The 19,032-nt window shown below is 44.2% G+C and overlaps 1 protein-coding gene across 4 annotated transcripts in view; it reads right to left on the bottom strand.

The window, feature by feature from the left end:
- The window catches only part of rfx3 (regulatory factor X3), a 291,788-nt gene that overhangs the window by 96,368 nt on the left and 176,388 nt on the right, over positions 1–19,032 (bottom strand). For 3 of the 4 annotated variants that reach the window (XM_033017807.1, XM_033017806.1, XM_033017810.1), the window contains exon 4: positions 7,448–7,527. The exons of the other annotated variant lie outside the window; for it this stretch is intronic. In XM_033017807.1, coding sequence (XP_032873698.1) covers positions 7,448–7,527 — 80 coding nt within the window. The remainder of the gene's footprint in view (positions 1–7,447; positions 7,528–19,032) is intronic. 4 annotated transcript variants of the gene reach the window in all.

Consider the following 19,032-nt stretch of genomic DNA (forward strand, 5'->3'; position numbering starts at 1 on the left):
TAAACTTTATTTCGTCTGACAAACAGAACTACACACAATACTCCGAACTAGTATTTATAAAGTTGCAACATAACATCTCAACTCTTACATTCTATGTCCTGATCTATAAAGGTAAGCATGCTATATGCCTTCTTTACAACCCTATACACCTGTGTTGACATTTTCATTGCATTCGTTGACATTGCAAGTTAGGAACTTAACTTGCGGTCCAATGTTATACCTTTCCAGAGCTAGCTTAAAACTTACAGAATTGTGGTCACTGTTTCAAGTGTTTGCCCACTGACTGGCATCATTTTCTAGGACGAGGTAGAACTATCTACTGTCTGGTAGGACTATCTAAAACTTGTCTAAAAAAAATACCTATCTTGGATGGTCTTGACAAATTCTGCCCCATCTTAGGGCTTAGGGATAAGGGAATCAAGGGATATGGTGAAAATGCCGGAACAGAGTACTGATTTTGGATGATCTGCCATTATCATATTGAATGACGATGCTGGCTCGAAGGGCCGAATGGCACCTATTTTCTATATTTCTGTTTTTAAGTCCCTTTTAGTGAGGCAATCCAGTCAACACTGCGAATTTAAAAATTCCCCACTACCCCAAACCTATGCCATTCATATTATTATACAACACAAATGTAGGTCAACCTATTACCTGAAGACATGTTGTTTCTACCTAATTAAAACTGATGATGGAACACATCAAAATTTCTGATCAACACATAACATTTATAGATAATTGTATAATATTTACCTTTGACATCAGTATAAGAAACAACTTTTTTATCCTTTAGAATACATGAAGATAAAATATCCAAACAGATTTACTGGTAAGGGCAATATCAAATTATGCAGCTATTCATTTGATTTCATTTACATTCATTGTAAACAACGCTGCAATATTAAAATGAGATTAAAAAGGGGGTAAAAAGGGGGTAATCGGGTAAAGCTCAATTGGATTTTTGGTTACAAAGTAATTTTTCTGTCTAGAATTTATTTTTTGTTTGACTATGTTATTGTATTTGGAATGAACTTGGAAATATATTTGTTTTTGTGTACTTGCCCATCAAATGAGGATGATAATTCAGTTAGGAAATATTAACACTGATTTTCTGAAGAACCAATATGCAGTGTTAATAGTTCCGTTTATCTGGGGAGTTGTTTGGTAATCCATATTATTATTGTTTTGCGGATAAATAAATGATTCACAATGAAAAACAACAAATTATGGTGACAGAAATAGCAATAACCTGAAACAAAGAAGGCATTTACCATTTTTTTAAAATATCGAGACAACACTGTATATAGCAGGACAAATTAATTTTCAGTTACCAAATGACTTTAAAAACTGTATTTCATGCTTCTACAGTAAAACTCCCAATTTTTGGAATGAGATTTATTTTTCATTTTCTTTAAGCTCATATTTTCATACTTTCTTTAAGTCTTATATTCTTGCTGCTGCAGCTCTAAAATCTTAATGACATCTCACTGCTAACAATGGCTCAGTTTGAATTTCAGGCTATTTATTCAAATTCATATTTTTATTCTCCACACACCTCATGATACAATGAAGCTAAACCGATTTGGGAAAGCACAACATCTCATCTTTCAGTAGTATTGTTGCAGAAATTGATGTGGCTCAAAGAGTTCAATACATAATAACATTTATTAGATTAGTAATGTAAATGCATGTACCACAGATGCACTAGAGTCATTCACCAGACCATATTGTATGAAACAGGAGCAAGAGAGAAGGCAGATGCTGGAATCTGTAGCAAAAAAAACTGGTACAGATGGCTGGTAGATGTGCGAAAACAGATAAAGTGGGGGAACGGGAGAGATTAGGCAAAAAGGGGTGATGGTGGAAGCAGAGGCTGGTGGATGATGGGCAGAATGAGTTAAGGAGGGATGATGGACAGGTGAAGTAAAGGAGAAGAAACCCAAATGTATAAGTAGGGGGGTAATCGACAGATTGAACCAAGTGGTACAAGGTAATAAGTCTAGGCAAGAGGCATAGAAGGGGTGGAAATTCAATGTTCATACCTGTAGATGGGTTATGCATGCAACCTATAATGTAGTTACCTCATCACCACTAACCACGCCCCAACATATTAGTATAACTGTAGTATCCTCCCTTTGTTCCTCCCACTAGGTTCCAGTACGCCTGAAGGCTGGATGCAGTCAGTGCTGGGACGTGTGTGCCACGTGCTATATTAAACTCACAGTAAAGCTTACAGTGTGTCAGTAATCACTCCTTTACATGGTGTCAGAAGTGGGTTCCCCTGTCCGGCTGCAGACAGACAACGGTCGCCAGTTCACCAGCACCGAGTTTCGAGCGTTTGCCACGAAGTGGAACTTTAATCATTTCACCAGCAGCCCGGAGTACCCGCAAAGCAATGGTCTAGCTGAACGGACGGTCCGCAGCACTAAGCACCTGCTTGAACAAACCCGCCTCTCGAACGGGGATTTCTATCAGGGTCTCCTGAACCTCCGGAACATTTCCAGAGACAGTACCATGGGATCCCCTGCCCAGCGACTCATGTCCCGAGTTGTCCGCCCTCCGATGCCTATTGCCCAGCAGTCCCTGATGCCCAAAGTCCTGCAGCCTGCTGATGTCCAGAAACGTATTGCCCAGAAGCACGAGATCCAGCGACGATCGCATGATAAATCCTGCCGCCCTCTTTCGCCACTGATGCCTGGACAGGTCGTCTGTTTGCAGACGCCCACCGGCTATTCCCGACTTGCCACCGTCGTCGGGTTTGACAGCGCGCCACGGTCCTACCTCGTGGATTTCGAAGGGACTGTATACCGACGCAGCCGCCAGCACCTGTTGGCGGTTAACGAGCCCAAACCACCTCCTGCGATTCCGTATACCCCTCCATCGCGTGTCGAGCCTTCCTCCACTAATGTACCATCTGCTCCCTGCATGCCACGGTCGGTCCGTTTGCCTCGGGTAGCCCCCCCTGCTCCTCCTGGGTTTGCTCCCCAGGCTCTGCTGTCTCCTGCAAAGTCTTCTCTCTCTCCAACTTCAGCTAGTTCTACCCCTTCGTTCTCACCTGGCTCACCTGTGCCTCTCCGTTCCCCCTTCAAGCTGGGTTCCCCACCCATCTTCTCTCCCCCTCCTGTTTCTGTTCCTGTCCCTCCTCCTATTCTTTCGGGTGGGGAGGGTGAAGGTGCGGTGCGCACTCGCTCGGGTCGGGTTGTAAAACCTCCGGCTCGCTACGGAGAGTTTGCTTAGCTATGCAGGTTCTGTATAATAAACCTGCCACTGTAGTAACTTGTTTGAATCGTAAGGGAAAGGATGTAGATGGGTTATGCATGCAACCTATAATGTAGTTACCTCATCACCACTAACCACGCCCCATCATATTAGTATAACTGTAGTATCCTCCCTTTTGTTCCTCCCACTAGGTTCCAGTACGCCTGAAGGCTGGATGCAGTCAGTGCTGGGACGTGTGTGCCACGTGCTATATTAAACTCACAGTAAAGCTTACAGTGTGTCAGTAATCACTCCTTTACAATACCATTTGGTTGTAGGCTGTTGTTCTCCTAATTCATGTTTGACTTCTACTGGTTATTTGCCTCCACATATGCCTCCCCATGCATGCCTCCCTGTCCTCTGCCTCTTTTCCATTGCAACCGTAGGAGATTATCCCCTATCCCTTCACCTCCTCCCTCACCTCCATTATGTGACTTAAACAGAACTTCCTGGTGGGGTTAGAGATTCACATGCATCTCCTCCTCCACATCAGTGAGATCAAGCATTGAAAAGGCAACCGCTTTGCAGAACATCTGCTTTTTGTGCACAATAGCCCTCTTGAGCTTCCGATTTAAGGTATTTCAACACCTCTTCCCACAATGTCCATCTGCTCCTTCTTCTCCCCACCAGATTCCATGTATCTGAAGAAGGGTCTCGACATGTTCCTTTTCTCTAGAGATGCTGTCTGACCTGCTGAGTTCCTCCAGCTTTTTGTTCTATCTTCAGTTTAAACCAGCATCTGCAGTTCCTTCCTACACATATCACATATGAGCCTCTTCCTGAACACTCAACCTTCCCAGTCTAGATTCGCCTGCCCATCATCCTCCCAGTCAATAGTCAATAGTCAGATTTATTTGTCACGTGCACAATAAAGTGCAATGAAATGAATTTGTCAGCAGCGGTACAATATAAAAAAGAACACACAATACACAATAAAAATTTAACACAAACATCCACCACAGCATTCATCACTGTGGTGGAAGGCACAAAGTTTACTCTGTCCTCCTCCATTTTCCCCGTGGTCGGGACCACAACCCTTCGCAGTCGCCGCTGCGGGCGGCCAGATGTGCAGACAAGGTAAGTCCTAAATCGGTGCTTCCCTACCGGAGACCGCGGCTTCAAGATGGTGTAGGACGCGGGCCAGCGGTCGAAAATCTAAAGTCCCCGCCGTGTCGCAGTTAGAAGCACCACAGACCGCAGGGCTGGCGGTTGCAGCTCTTCGCCTCGCCTGCGGTTAGAAGAAGGCTGCGGGCTGGCGGTCGGAGCTCCTCTCCTCTAGGGTCCCCAACGAGGAATCCCAGGCTCCGGACGTCGCGCCAGCTGGAAGCACCGCAACCCGCGGCCTCTAGATGATGTAGGCCGTGAGCCGGCGGTCGTCCTGGTATAACTATCACCTATCTTTGTCTAACCAAACAGAGACTGGGCGATGGTTTCGTTGAACACCTTCGCTCAGTGTAATTGGTTCGACTTGATCTCCCGGTTTGCAAACACTTTAATTCCCCTTCCCATTCACACACCGACCTTTTGTCCTGGGCCTCCTCCACTGTCAGAGTGAGGCCAAACGCAAATTGGAGGAACAGCACCTCATATTTTGCCTGGGCAGCATACATCCCAGGGTATGAAGATTCATTTCTCTAACTTCAAGTACCCTTACATCCCCTCTTTCTCCATCCCTCCCCCACCTGTCTTACTAGCTTCAAAGTCGTCTTATTGAGTCTCATTATCTATAACTCATATTCACCTAGCCCACAGCTAACAGTGGCCCGTTTCCTTTATTATCATTACTTTGTTGGATATATTTCATTTGTTTGTTCTTTTTCTCTCTATTTCACCGTCTATATCTCTCGTTTCTCTTTCCCCTGACTCTCAGACTGAAGAAGGGTCTTGACCCGAAACAATGCCTATTCCTTTTCACCAGAGATACTGTCTGACCCGCTGAGTTACTGCAGCTTTTTGTGTCCATCTTACCTCTCCTCTCATCTCTATAAACCAGATATCTTCCCTCTACATTTTTAGTTCTGGTAGGTCCTTGACAAAAAAGATTAACCATCTTTTTGCTCCTCAGATGATGCTTGAGCTGCTGAGTTATTCCAGTTTATTGATTGTATGAGAGTGTCTTGTAAAAGACAAATTACTATTCAAACCTTTCTGTGCTTTAGATATTTAGAAAATTGCATTAAAGCTGAGGTTCAAATAATTGAAATAACAAGGAACTGTAGATGTTGGTTTATACCAAAAATGGACAAAATACTGGAGTGATTCAAGCAGCATATCTGGAGAAGATGGATTGGTGAACTTTTGGGACTGAAACGTCACCTATTTATTTTCTCCAGAGATGCTGCCTGATCCGCTGAGTTACTCCAACATTTTGTGTCAGGAGGATTTATAAGGATGTTATCAGCACTGAGAAAACACTGTTAACTGTTAGTTTACCCTTCTATTTCATAATATTAAATATGCTCTATAAATGCAAATTGTTGTTGTACCTATCCGATCATAATCTTTGTATAATTATCAATAATGATCTTAAATTTCAACCCATAAGTAGAAATTGTAACGAATGCTGTATTGTGCACAATGTTTGATTTTCAGAAGCACTGGTTGTGTAAGGAGGATTTATAAGGATGTTATCAGCACTGAGAAAACACTTAAAAGACCAATTTTATTTAACAAAAAGAATAGATTTACGGTGACATGATAGTGGTCTTTCGTATAATGAATGGATTGGACAGGACAGATGTGGAGAGAACACTTTAGCAACATGCAAAAATTTAATAGTAGGGATCATTAATACTAGATAATTGCAGAGTTAATCAATAGATACAATAACTAGGAGAAAACAATACAGTATGCAAATGCTTCTTCCATTAGCAATCTAGAAATTGATGCTAATGTTATAGTACAAGGGGTTGTTCAATTATCACAAAGAGGAGGGGAAATTTCACTCGCTGTTTCGAATCTTTATAATTTGCTATACCATAGCCATGTCGAGGCCAAGTAATTGAATTCGGCTGATCTTATTGTAACTTCGATTCTATATTCCTGCCTACCCATCCAATAAACTTTTATCATTTGATTATCAATAATTTAACTGATCGATTCCTAATTGACAAGCACGAAAGCAAAATTGAAACTACTTAGTATTCATCTTAGGTCTTGAACAGAGTAAGCATGTATAGGTGTATGCATTATTTAAATTTCTTTACATTATCTATATATTTCATATGGTAAGCAAAGCAATTTTGCTAGTTACTATTACATTATATGATCATCTCCTAATTATATTATTTGGTATCACAGTTTGGTTGCTTGTAGTGCAATGTCCCTTCAGCAGTGGAGGTGCACTACTGAGTCAGTTGTTAGCATTCAAAAACAGTATTAATCTCAGGCACATTTAAGTAAACAAGAATCATTAGACTTTTAACTATGCTCTCTGTCTCTCTGCGATAAGTACTCTTTGGTCATAATTACCCTTAGCATAAAAATAAACAAAATACTGTGGTAACTCAGCAGGTTAGGCAGCATCTCTGGAAGACATGAATCAGTCACGTTTTGGGTCCGGTCCAGTTTGTAGATGGGTCCTGAAATATCACTTATCAATGTCTTCCAGAGATGCTGCCTGACCTGCTGAGTTACACCAGCATTTTGTGATGTATTTTGTAAACCATTGTCTGCAGTTCCTTGTGTCTATATTATCTCAACCATTTAGTTTCAATTTATAAATTGCTACCTTTAATGTTACTGGCTAATATTTCTTTTTTTTTAAACTACCTGCATTATCATTTTTTAATTCCTAGCTGTAGTTTCTAAAATATTTTTGATTACAACTATTCGTGACATTTGTTGTTAGACCTATTTTTCTGTTTTCCTTGACTTTAATTTCCTTCGTCATCAATGCCCTTTCACTTTAGATACTCTTTACATTGTTCCTTCAAAGCAATGTACATATTTTACGTCTGAACTCTTTCTTCCCCCAACGCTCTACATTATGCTATTATTGGTTCACAATAAAGTCATCCGCTCCGACCTATGCAAGCCGGTCAGCTATCAAAACAGGAGATAAACTCAGAAATATAAATTAGGCTGACAATTAAACCTTTGGCAATCGTGCAAACAAAGTAATATCTAATTGGCAGCCTGTTTACACCTGTCCAATTTTCATTGAGTTCAAAGTTAGAAGGTAACTCACATAGTTCCATTGGTATAAACAGCATCACTCCCTTCCACATACTGCACCTGTGTAGGGTAGACATGCTGCACCTGCTGTACCTGAAAAGAAAAAGCATTTCATTATTTCCTCAACACCTTAAATACTTTGGTTTTGTTTTGGTCTGTGGCAAAACTGCCCAAGAAACCTAAAAGATTGAGCAATCATTGCAGTATGAACTTCCGTTTCCAACATCCTTTGCTATCAGGTTTTAATTCAAGATGATCACAGTGATATCATCAAACTGTTTATGATAAATCATATTTAAGAATTCTCATGGAAAAAGGAAAAAGCACAACCTATAGCTAATATTTTTACAGAGTACAAAGTAAAAATTTGATACCTGAAGTATCAAAAGTAAACTAACTAACAATATTTTAATATTGAGCTGACAAAAATATAATTTAACTATAATATATTACACAATTAACAGTTTTTCAGCTCAGAATTTGGTAAGCTGCTTAGCTCACCACTAGAAACTTACATATACTTTATAGACTAAATGTTTAAGAAAGAACTGCAAATGCTGGAAAAATCAAAGGTAGACAAAAAAGCTGGGGAAACTCTGCGGGTGAGGCAGCATCTATGGAGCGAAGGAATAGGCGACGTTTCGGGTCAAGATCCTTCTTCAGACTGATGTCGGGGAGGGGGGGGGGCGGGAAAAAGAAAGGAAGAGGCGGAGACAGTAGGCTGTGGGAGAGCTGGGAAGGGGAGGGGAAAGAAGGAGAAATCAAGGACTACCTGAAATTGGAGGTCAATGTTCATACCGCTGGGGTATAAACTACCCATGCGAAATATGAGGTGCTGCTCCTCCGATTTGCAGTGGGACTCACTCTGGCCATGGAGGAGGCCCAGGACAGAAAGGTCAGATTCGGAATGGGAGGGGGAGTTGAAGTGCTGAGCCACTGGGAGATCAGGTTGGTTATTGCAAACTGAGCGGAGGTGTTGGGCGAAGCGATCGCCAAGCCTGCGCTTGGGATAAGGCAGGAACGGGGTACTGATTGGGGATGATCAGCCATGATCACATTGAATGGCGGTGCTGGCTTGAAGGGCCGAATGGCCTACTCCTGCACCTATTGTCTAATGTCTATTCTCAATGATGTAGAGCAGTTGACACCTGGAACAGCGGATGTAATAGATGAGGTTGGAAGAGGGGCAGGTGAACCTCTGCCTCACCTGGAAAGACTGCTTGGGTCCTTGGATGGAGTTGAGGGGGGCAGTAAAGCGACAAGTGTAGCTTTTCCTGCGGTTGCAATGGAAAGTACCAGGGGAGGGGGTGGTTTGGGTGGGAAGGAACAAATTGACGGAGGGAACGGAAAGCAGAAAGGGGAGGAGATGGGAAGACCTCCATCCCCCACCAGGAGGGTCTTAAAGCCCTCCGTTTCTTCCTCGACCACAGACCCAACCAATCCCCGCCTACTAATACTCTCCTCTGCCTAGTGGAGCTGGTCCTTACCCTCAACAACTTTTCCTTTGACTCCTCCCATTTCCTCCAAATCCAAGACGTAGCTATGGGCACGCGCATGCGCCCCAGCTATGCCTGCCTCTTTGTAGGGTACGTTGAACAATCCTTGTTCGAGGCGTACCATGACCCAATCCCCGAACTCTACCTTCGCTACATTGACGACTGCATTGGTTCTACCTCTTGCACCCATGCAGAACTCACTGATTTACCCATTTCACCTGCACCTCCCCCAACCTCATCTATTGCATTCGCTGTTCCAGGTGTTAACTGCTCTACATCGTTGAGACCAAGCGCAGGCTTGGCGATCGCTTCACCCAACACCTCCGCTCAGTTTGCAATAACCAACCTGAGCTCCCGGTGGCTCAGCACTTCAATTCTCCCTCCCATTCCGAATCTGACCTTTCTGTCCTGGGCCTCCTCCATGGCCAGAGTGGGTCCTACCGCAAATTGGAGGAGCAGGACCTAATATTTCGCTTGGGTAATTTACACCCCAGTGGTATGAACATTGACCTCCAATTTCAGGTAGTCCTTGCTTTCTCCCTCCTTCCCCCCCTTCCCCTCCCCAGCTTTCCCACAGCCTACTGTCTCCGCCGCTTCCTTTCTTTTTCGCGCCCCCGTCCCCGACATCAGTCTGACGAAGGGTCTCGACCCGAAACGTCGCCTATTCCTTCACTCCATAGATGCTGCCTCACCCGCTGAGTTTCTCCAGCTTTTTTGTCTACCTTATACTTTATAAACAATAATTTGTTGATACTGAAATCATCCTCAATATACCAATGCAGAAGGTACAAAATATAGTACAATCTGTGGAGGAACATTGAATAATTGAGAACAACTTTGGGATTTCTGCCCAAAACAATGCTTGTGCAGAACTCACAAAGCTGCTGTCAGCTTCAAAAGGTACTTTGGATCTGTCTTCACTAAGGAGGACACAAACAATCTTCCTGATATAGTAGTGGCCAGAGGATCTGGGGTGAAGGAGGAACTGAAGGAAATCCACATTAGGCAGGAAATGGTGTTGGATAGACTGATGGGACTGAAGGCTGATAAATCTCCAGGGCCTGATGGTCTGCATCCCAGGGTACTTAAGGAAGTGGCTCTAGAAATCGTGGATGCATTGGTGATAATTTTCCAATGTTCTATAGACTCAGGATCAGTTCCTGGGGATTGGAGGGTAGCTAATGTATCCCACTTTTTAAGAAAGGCGGGAGAGAAAAAACAGGGAATTATAGACCACCAGTTAGCCTGACATCGGTGGTGGGGAAGATGCTGGAGTCAATTATAAAAGATGAGGTAGCCGAACATTTGGATAGCAGAAACAGGATCGGTCCGAGTCAGCATGGATTTACGAAGGGGAAATCATGCTTGACTAATCTTCTGGAATTTTTTGAAGATGTAACTAGGAAAATGGGCAAGGGAGATGTAGTGTACCTGGACTTTCAGAAAGCATTTGATTAAGTCCCACACAGGAGATTAGTGGGCAAAATTAGGGCACATGGTATTGGGGGTAGAGTGCTGACATGGATAGTGAAGTGGTTGGCAGACAGGAAACAAAGAGTGGGGATTAACGGGTCCCTTTCAGAATGGCAGGCAGTGACTAGTGGGGTACCGCAAGGCTCGGTGATGGGACCGCAGCTATTTACAATATACATCAATGATTTGGATGAAGGGATTCAAAGTAACATTAGCAAATTTGCAGATAACACAAAGCTGGATGGCAGTGTGAACTGTGAGGAGGATGCTATGCGAATGCAGGGTGACTTGGACAGGTTGGGGGAGTGGGCAGATGCATGGCAGATGAAATTTAATGTGGATAAATGTGAGGTTATCCACTTTGGTAGCAAAAACAGGAAGGCAGATTACTATCTAAATGGCGTTCAAAAGGGAACTGCGGATGCTGGAATATCGAAGGTACACACAATTGCTGGGGAAACTCAGCGGGTGCAGCAGCATCTATGGAGCGAAGGAAATAGGCGACGTTTCGGGCCGAAACCCTTCTTCCTTCGCTCCATAGATGCTGCTGCACCCGCTGAGTTTCCCCAGCAATTGTGTGTACCCACTATCTAAATGGCGTCAAGTTGGGAAAAGGGGAAGAACAGCTGGATCTGGGGGTCCTTGTTCATCAGTCTTTGAAAGTAAGCATGCAGGTACAGCAGGCAGTGAAGAAAACGAATGGCATGTTGGCCTTTATAACAAGAGGAATCAAATATAGGAACAAAGAGGCCCTTCTGCAGTTGTACAGAACCCTAGTGAGACCACACCTGGAGTATTGTGTGCAGTTTTGGTCCCCTAATTTGAGGAAGGAGATTCTTGCTATTGAGGGAGTGCAGCGTAGGTTTACAAGGTTAATTCCAGGGATGGCGGTACTATGATATGCTGCGAGAATGGAGCAACTGGGCTTGTACACTCTGGAGTTTAGAAGGATGAGAGGGTATCTCATTGAAACATATAAGATTGTTAAGGGTTTGGACACGCTAGAGGCAGGAAACATGTTCCCGATGTTGGGGGAGTCCAGAACCAGGGGCCACAGTTTAAGAATAAGGAGTAAGCCATTTAGAATGGAGACGAGAAAACACTTTTTCTCAGAGAGAGTGGTGAGTTTGTGGAATTCTCTGCTTCAAAGGGCAATGGAGGCAGGTTCTCTGAATGCTTTCAAGAGAGAGCTAGATAGGGCTCTTAAAAATAGCAGGAGATATGGGGAGAAGGCAGGAACGGGGTACTGATTGGGGATGATCAGCCATGATCACATTGAATGACGGTGCTGGCTCCTGCTCCTATTGTCTATTGTCTAAAATATAATAACTGTGAACTGACAGGTTTCTTTATCATTATAATTGCAAAATTCAAGCATTCACATGCGTTTAACATCTCTGTTCAATATTAGATATCATTTACCGTTATTCTTCCATTTATCACAATTTCCTATTGTGTTATGGTTTTTCACTTTTGATTTGAATTTTCTAAACTATTTTGTTGCAGCACTTTCACAAGCTTAACTAACTACTTACATGGCACTGAATTTTTTCATTATTTAATTACCAATGACTGGCTGAAGATAATCAGGCACAAAGTTTCTCATAATGTTCAGTACAGATTCTATTGACCATATTCATTTCAGCTGCTTCTGGATGTAGGTACCTCTGCATACTTTCCACAATTGACTCACTTGGACTCCAATAATAGATATGTGAAATTAAATTGCATGAATTAATTTTGTATTCACTGGAATTTGTACCAATTCCTCAATTTATGAAGGGCTCATGCTGCCTTGACACGTTAAGCTAAAATTCATAAAACTCAAAAGCACTCCTGTTGGATTCAAATCTGATTGTGTTCCAGAGCCCAAAGGTTTGGGACAAAAACACGGCCATTTAAAACTAGTTCAATACAAGTATCTAAGATGCGACGGTACACAAAAATGCTGGAGAAACTCAGCGGGTGCAGCAGCATCTATGGAGCGAAGGAAATAGGCAACGTTTCGGGCCGAAACCCTTCTTCAAACTCAAAGATGCGACCACCCTTCAGCTCTTGTGTCTTTTCCCAGCAACCCTCCCTGATTATGATAATCTCCCACCCTACTTACAATACAATATTTATTCCATGTCATTTGAACCTCAGTGAGGCTCAAACGAAACTCCGTTTCCACAGCCATACAAACAAAACAATTCCTACAAGACACACAAACAATTCAATTTACACAAACATCCATCACAGTGAGTCTCCTCCTCACTGCGATGGAAGGCAAAGTCTTTTCTTTGCACCATTTCTCCCGATGTCGAAGCCCCAGGCGGGTGCTGGAATGTCCCGCAGCCACTAAAGCCGCGCCGGGCGATGTATGGCCCCGCTCCGGGTCGTTCCAACCCCGCGACATGGGCTGGAGAAGTTGCGTTGCGGGATCTCCGAAAAGCGGTCTCCCACCCGGACCCGCGAGCTCCCGATATTCCAGTCCACACGTCTGCAGCTGGAGCCTCCGAGCTCCGGAGTCGGGCCGCAGCAGCGAGCCACCACCGCTCCCCACGGTCCGAGGCCGGCCAGCCCCACGATGGTGAGTCTGCAGATCTGCAGACTGGAGCCCCCAGGTCGTTCCAGTTGGAGGCCGCTCCACGGTACTAGGCCCCAACGACAACGGAGACCCGACAGGGAAAAGGTCGGGTCTCCCGTGCAGGGAAGATATTTTTTTAAGTTTCCCCCTCCCCCCCCCCCCCCCCCCCCCCGCCCCCCACATATACACAGTTAAAAACAGTATTAAAAAAACCACGAATAACTACATTTAACAAGACAAAAAATAAAAAAAGACAGACAGGCAACGTGAGTCGCGCCGCCACTCGAGATGGCCACAAGTCATATGCCACACATGCAGGTCTCTCACTGTATTTTCCCACTCCAAGTTCTGGCCATCCCTTGCCCCTGCTAATTCTAATGCAAGCCATGCACACCCTAACTCTCCACCCACCATTTATGTAGTTTTTCTTTTTTTTTTGGCGCGCATTTTTGTTGGCAGTTGCACTGTTGGGATCCGTCAGTTGGGATTTCAATTGTAATTGTTAACATTTAGTAGTGTATCTTACAGAAAAAGTGTAAATCAAGGACATGCACCCCGAAGAATGAATTATGAGACAGTGAAAATTTGTGAACAGAATGTTCATAAATTGTGGCCTACCAATAATGTATGGGATGGTGTGGATGAATTTTTCAACATATTAAGAGGAACTGATGAAATAAGCTGAAACAAGCTCGTCAGCTAATTGGGAAATGGGGGACATATATATGCAAGCCTTTTATGAATGAAATTAGGACACATTTCAACTGGCCCAGGGTGGTTTAAATTCAGAATGTTTTTCTCAGTCAAATGTTAATATTTAAAACTGAGATTGATGGATGTTCTTAACCAAAGTTATAAATTGAGGGATGTCAAAAAGAAAGATTACATGCAGAATTAGGTCAGAGATCAGGTGAAACATAGAAACATAGAAATTAGGTGCAGGAGTAGGCCATTCGGCCCTTCGAGCCTGCACCGCCATTCAATATGATCATGGCTGATCATCCAACTCAGTATCCCGTACCTGCCTTCTCTCCATACCCTCTGATCCCCTTAGCCACAAGGGCCACATCTAACTCCCTCTTAAATATAGCCAATGAACTGGCCTCGACTACCCTCTGTGGCAGGGAGTTCCAGAGATTCACCACTCTCTGTGTGAAAAAAGTTCTTCTCATCTCGGTTTTAAAGGATTTCCCCCTTATCCTTAAGCTGTGACCCCTTGTCCTGGACTTCCCCAACATCGGGAGCAATCTTCCTGCATCTAGCCTGTCCAACCCCTTAAGAATTTTGTAAGTTTCTATAAGATCCCCTCTCAATCTCCTAAATTCTAGAGAGTATAAACCAAGTCTATCCAGTCTTTCTTCATAAGACAGTCCTGACATCCCAGGAATCAGTCTGGTGAACCTTCTCTGCACTCCCTCTATGGCAATAATGTCCTTCCTCAGATTTGGAGACCAAAACTGTACGCAATACTCCAGGTGTGGTCTCACCAAGACCCTGTACAACTGCAGTAGAACCTCCCTGCTCCTATACTCAAATCCTTTTGCTATGAAAGCTAACATACCATTCGCTTTCTTCACTGCCTGCTGCACCTGCACGCCCACTTTCAATGACTGGTGTACCATGACACCCAGGTCTCGCTGCATCTCCCCTTTTCCTAGTCGGCCACCATTTAGATAATAGTCTGCTTTCCTGTTTTTGCCACCAAAATGGATAACCTCACATTTATCCACATTATACTGCATCTGCCAAACATTTGCCCACTCACCCAGCCTATCCAAGTCACCTTGCAGTCTCCTAGCATCTTCCTCACAGCTAACACTGCCCCCCAGCTTAGTGTCATCCGCAAACTTGGAGATATTGCCTTCAATTCCCTCATCCAGATCATTAATATATATTGTAAATAGCTGGGGTCCCAGCACTGAGCCTTGCGGTACCCCACTAGTCACTGCCTGCCATTGTGAAAAGGACCCGTTTACTCCTACTCTTTGCTTCCTGTTTGCCAGCCAGTTCTCTATCCACATCAATACTGAACCCCCAATGCCGTGTGCTTTAAGTTTGTAAACTAATCTCTTATGTGGGACCTTGTCGAAAGCCTTCTGGAAGTCCAGATACACCACATCCACTGGTTCTCCCCTATCCACGCTACTAGTTACATCCTCGAAAAATTCTATAAGATTCGTCAGACATGATTTACCTTTTGTAAATCCATGCTGACTTTGTCCAATGATTTCACCACTTTCCAAATGTGCTGCTATCCCATCTTTAATAACTGACTCTAGCAGTTTCCCCACTACCGATGTTAGACTAACTGGTCTGTAATTCCCCGTTTTCTCTCTCCCTCCCTTCTTAAAAAGTGGGGTTACGTTTGCTACCCGCCAATCCTCAGGAACTACTCCAGAATCTAAAGAGTTTTGAAAGATTATTACTAATCCATCCACTATTTCTGGAGCTACTTCCTTAAGTACTCTGGGATGCAGCCTATCTGGCCCTGGGGATTTATCGGCCTTTAATCCATTTAATTTACCCAACACCACTTCCCGGCTAACCTGGATTTCACTCAATTCCTCCAACTCCTTTGACCCGCGGTCCCCTGCTATTTCCGGCAGATTATTTATGTCTTCCTTAGTGAAGACGGAACCAAAGTAGTTATTCAATTGGTCCGCCATATCCTTGTTCCCCATGATCAACTCACCCGTTTCTGACTGCAAGGGACCTACATTTGTTTTAACTAATCTCTTTCTTTTCACATATCTATAAAAACTTTTGCAGTCAGTTTTTATGTTCCCTGCCAGTTTTCTTTCATAATCTATTTTTCCTTTCCTAATTAAGCCCTTTGTCCTCCTCTGCTGGTCTCTGAATTTCTCCCAGTCCTCCGGTATGCTGCTTTTTCTGGCTAATTTGTACGCATCATCCTTCGCTTTGATACTATCCCTGATTTCCCTTGTTATCCACGGATGCACTACCTTCCCTGATTTATTCTTTTGCCAAACTGGGATGAACAATTTTTGTAGTTCATCCATGCAGTCTTTAAATGTCTTCCATTGCATATCCACCGTCAACCCTTTTAGAATTAATTGCCAGTCAATCTTGGCCAATTCACGTCTCATACCCTCAAAGTTACCTTTCTTTAAGTTCAGAACCATTGTTTCTGAATTAACAATGTCACTCTCCATCCTAATGAAGAACTCAACCATATTATGGTCACTCTTGCCCAAGGGGGCACGTACAACAAGACTGCTAACTAACCCTTCCTCATTACTCAATACCCAGTCTAAAATAGCCTGCTCTCTCGTTGGTTCCTCTACATGTTGATTTAGATAACTATCCCGCATACATTCCAAAAAATCCTCTTCCTCAGCACCCCTGCCAATTTGATTCACCCAATCTATATGTAGATTGAAGTCACCCATTATAACGGTTTTGCCTTTGTCGCACGCATTTCTAATTTCCTGTTTGATACCATCTCCAACTTCACTACTACTGTTAGGTGGCCTGTACACAACACCCACCAGCGTTTTCTGCCCCTTAGTGTTTCGCAGCTCTACCCATACCGATTCCACATCCTGCAAACTAATGTCCTTCCTTTCCATTGCGTTAATCTCCTCTCTAATCAGCAACGCTACCCCACCTCCTTTTCCTTTCTCTCTATCCCTCCTGAATATTGAATATCCCTGGATGTTCAGCTCCCAGCCTTGGTCACCCTGGAGCCATGTCTCCGTGATCCCAACTATATCATAGTCATTAATAGCTATCTGCACATTCAACTCATCCACCTTATTACGAATGCTCCTTGCATTGAGACACAAAGCCTTCAGGCTTGTTTTTACAACACTCTTACCCCTTATACAATTTTGTTGAAAAGTGGCCCTTTTTGATTTTTGCCCTGGATTTTCCGGCCTGCCACTTTTACTTTTCACCTTGCTACCTATTGCTTCTACCCTCATTTTACACCCCTCTGTCTCTACGCTCACACATTTAAGAAACCCGTTCCCTTTAACTCCATCCTCCACTAGCCCATTCGACACCCCACCCCCCTTATTCAGTTTAAAACCGCCCGTGTAGCAGTGGCAAACCTGCCTGCCAGAATGCTGGTCCCACACCTGTTAAGATGCAATCCGTCCCTTTTGTACAGTTCCCCCTTACCCCAAAACAGATCCCAGTGATCTAAGAATCTAAATCCCTGCCCCGTGCACCAGTTCCTCAGCCATACGTTCAGGTCCCGTATCTCCCTGTTCCTGCTCTCGCCAGCACGAGGAACTGGAAGCAAACCGGAGATAACAACCCTGGAGGTCCTGCTTTTCAGCATTTTTCCGAGCTCTCTAAAGTCACGCTGCAGAATATTCATCCCCTTCTTTCCGACATCGTTTGTGCCGACATGCACTACCACTTCCGGATGTTCACCTTCGCCCTTGAGGATTTTCTGCACTCTGTCCGTGACATCCTGGATCCTGGCACCAGGAAGGCAGCACACCATCCTCGCATCCCGTCTGTTGCCGCAGAAACCCCTGTCCGTACCTCTCACAATGGAGTCTCCTACTACAATGGCGTTGCCTGCCTTAGGCCTTTTTGGTTTTGGCTCAACAGCCCTATTCGCATCACAAGCCAGTCCGCCGCCCAGTCTAAACACCTCTTCTGTCCCGACAGCTTCTAAGTGGGTGAACCTGTTCACAAGAGGTACAACCCCCGGGGACGTTGGCATTCCATGCTTCCCTCCCGTTCTCACTGTCTCCCACCTTCTCTCTTCCAGTACCTTAGGTGTAACAATCGTACTGTAAGACTTGTCGAGGAACTACTCCGTTTCTCGGACGAACCGGAGGTCATCCACTTGCTTCTCCAGTTCCCCAACACGGCCCTTCAGGAGCTCTACCTGGATGCACTTTTCGCATTTGTAGCAGCCAGAGGCACCAGCGGTGTCCTTGACCTCCCACATAATGCAAGCATCACACTGAATCAGCTTGCCTGACATCTCCTTCTTTCGTCTCTCCCTCTGCAGTGTTTTGCGTAGTCTCCTCTCCTCAGCCTCCTCTCCGAAGACTCTCGAGCCAAAGACTCACACTTTTCTCACAGGGCACTTCACTCACTGCCGCTCCCTAAGAGCAGTCTTACTTAAATTGACTGATAAATTGCCTGATTTACTAATTTACAAACCAAATTCCTCAGTTTTCAACTGTTTTCCCAGCACTGACTCACTTCTCTCCTCCCACTTGGGCTAGAGCCAATCAGTCGTATCTCTTGCTAATCTCCTTCTGCTGCTGCTGCTGCTGTTGTTGCTCCCAAAGCTACAGCAGTTCTGAGTCCTCATTGAAATTTGGAACCCAGGGTTTAGACAAACTCCTGGAACATTTTCCCAGCTGGGAGGAGCAAGGCTTGTTGAACAAAAATGCAAAAGATGCAGAAGAGGTAGAATATGGCACCTTGGGCTAGAGCCAATCAGTCGTATCTCTTGCTAATCTCCTCCTGCTGCTGCTGCTGTTGTTGCTCCCAAAGCTACAGCAGTTCTGAGTCCTCATTGAAATTTGGAACCCAGGGTTTAGACAAACTCCTGGAACATTTTCCCAGCTGGGAGGAGCAAGGCTTGTTGAACAAAAATGCAAAAGATGCAGAAGAGGTAGAATATGGCACCGAGTGTCTAAGACATTTAGTGGTGACAGTGAGTTGACAGGTAGAGAATGTTCAGAAAAGTGGATAAGATAGAATATCCGTGAATATCCACATTGCAATCCACAGTAACTTGCATGCATTGATTGTAGTCTGCCAACTTCAAGCTCCCTATTCACTTAAACCATTTTGTCATTCAACCACCACTATATCCACCATTTATTGGCAACATCCTGGGTTTCTCCTTTACATTAGAGATAGCCTGCACCTCTAGGAACTGATGTGCATTTTGGTTGAAACTGGTGCAGTTGCTCACAAAGTGAAGATGGAATGGGAAAAGGTCGGAGAATACTAAAGCATGAGAAAGGGAAGATTCCAAGGTTTTAAAACACTGCAGCAGAAGTCGTGATAGTGAAACTTCTTGATCAGCAACTTCACAAGATGCCAACACACACATCCAGA

This window comes from Amblyraja radiata, chromosome 3, assembly GCF_010909765.2.
Source record: "Amblyraja radiata isolate CabotCenter1 chromosome 3, sAmbRad1.1.pri, whole genome shotgun sequence".
In the NCBI taxonomy this organism is placed as follows: Eukaryota; Metazoa; Chordata; class Chondrichthyes; order Rajiformes; family Rajidae; genus Amblyraja; species Amblyraja radiata.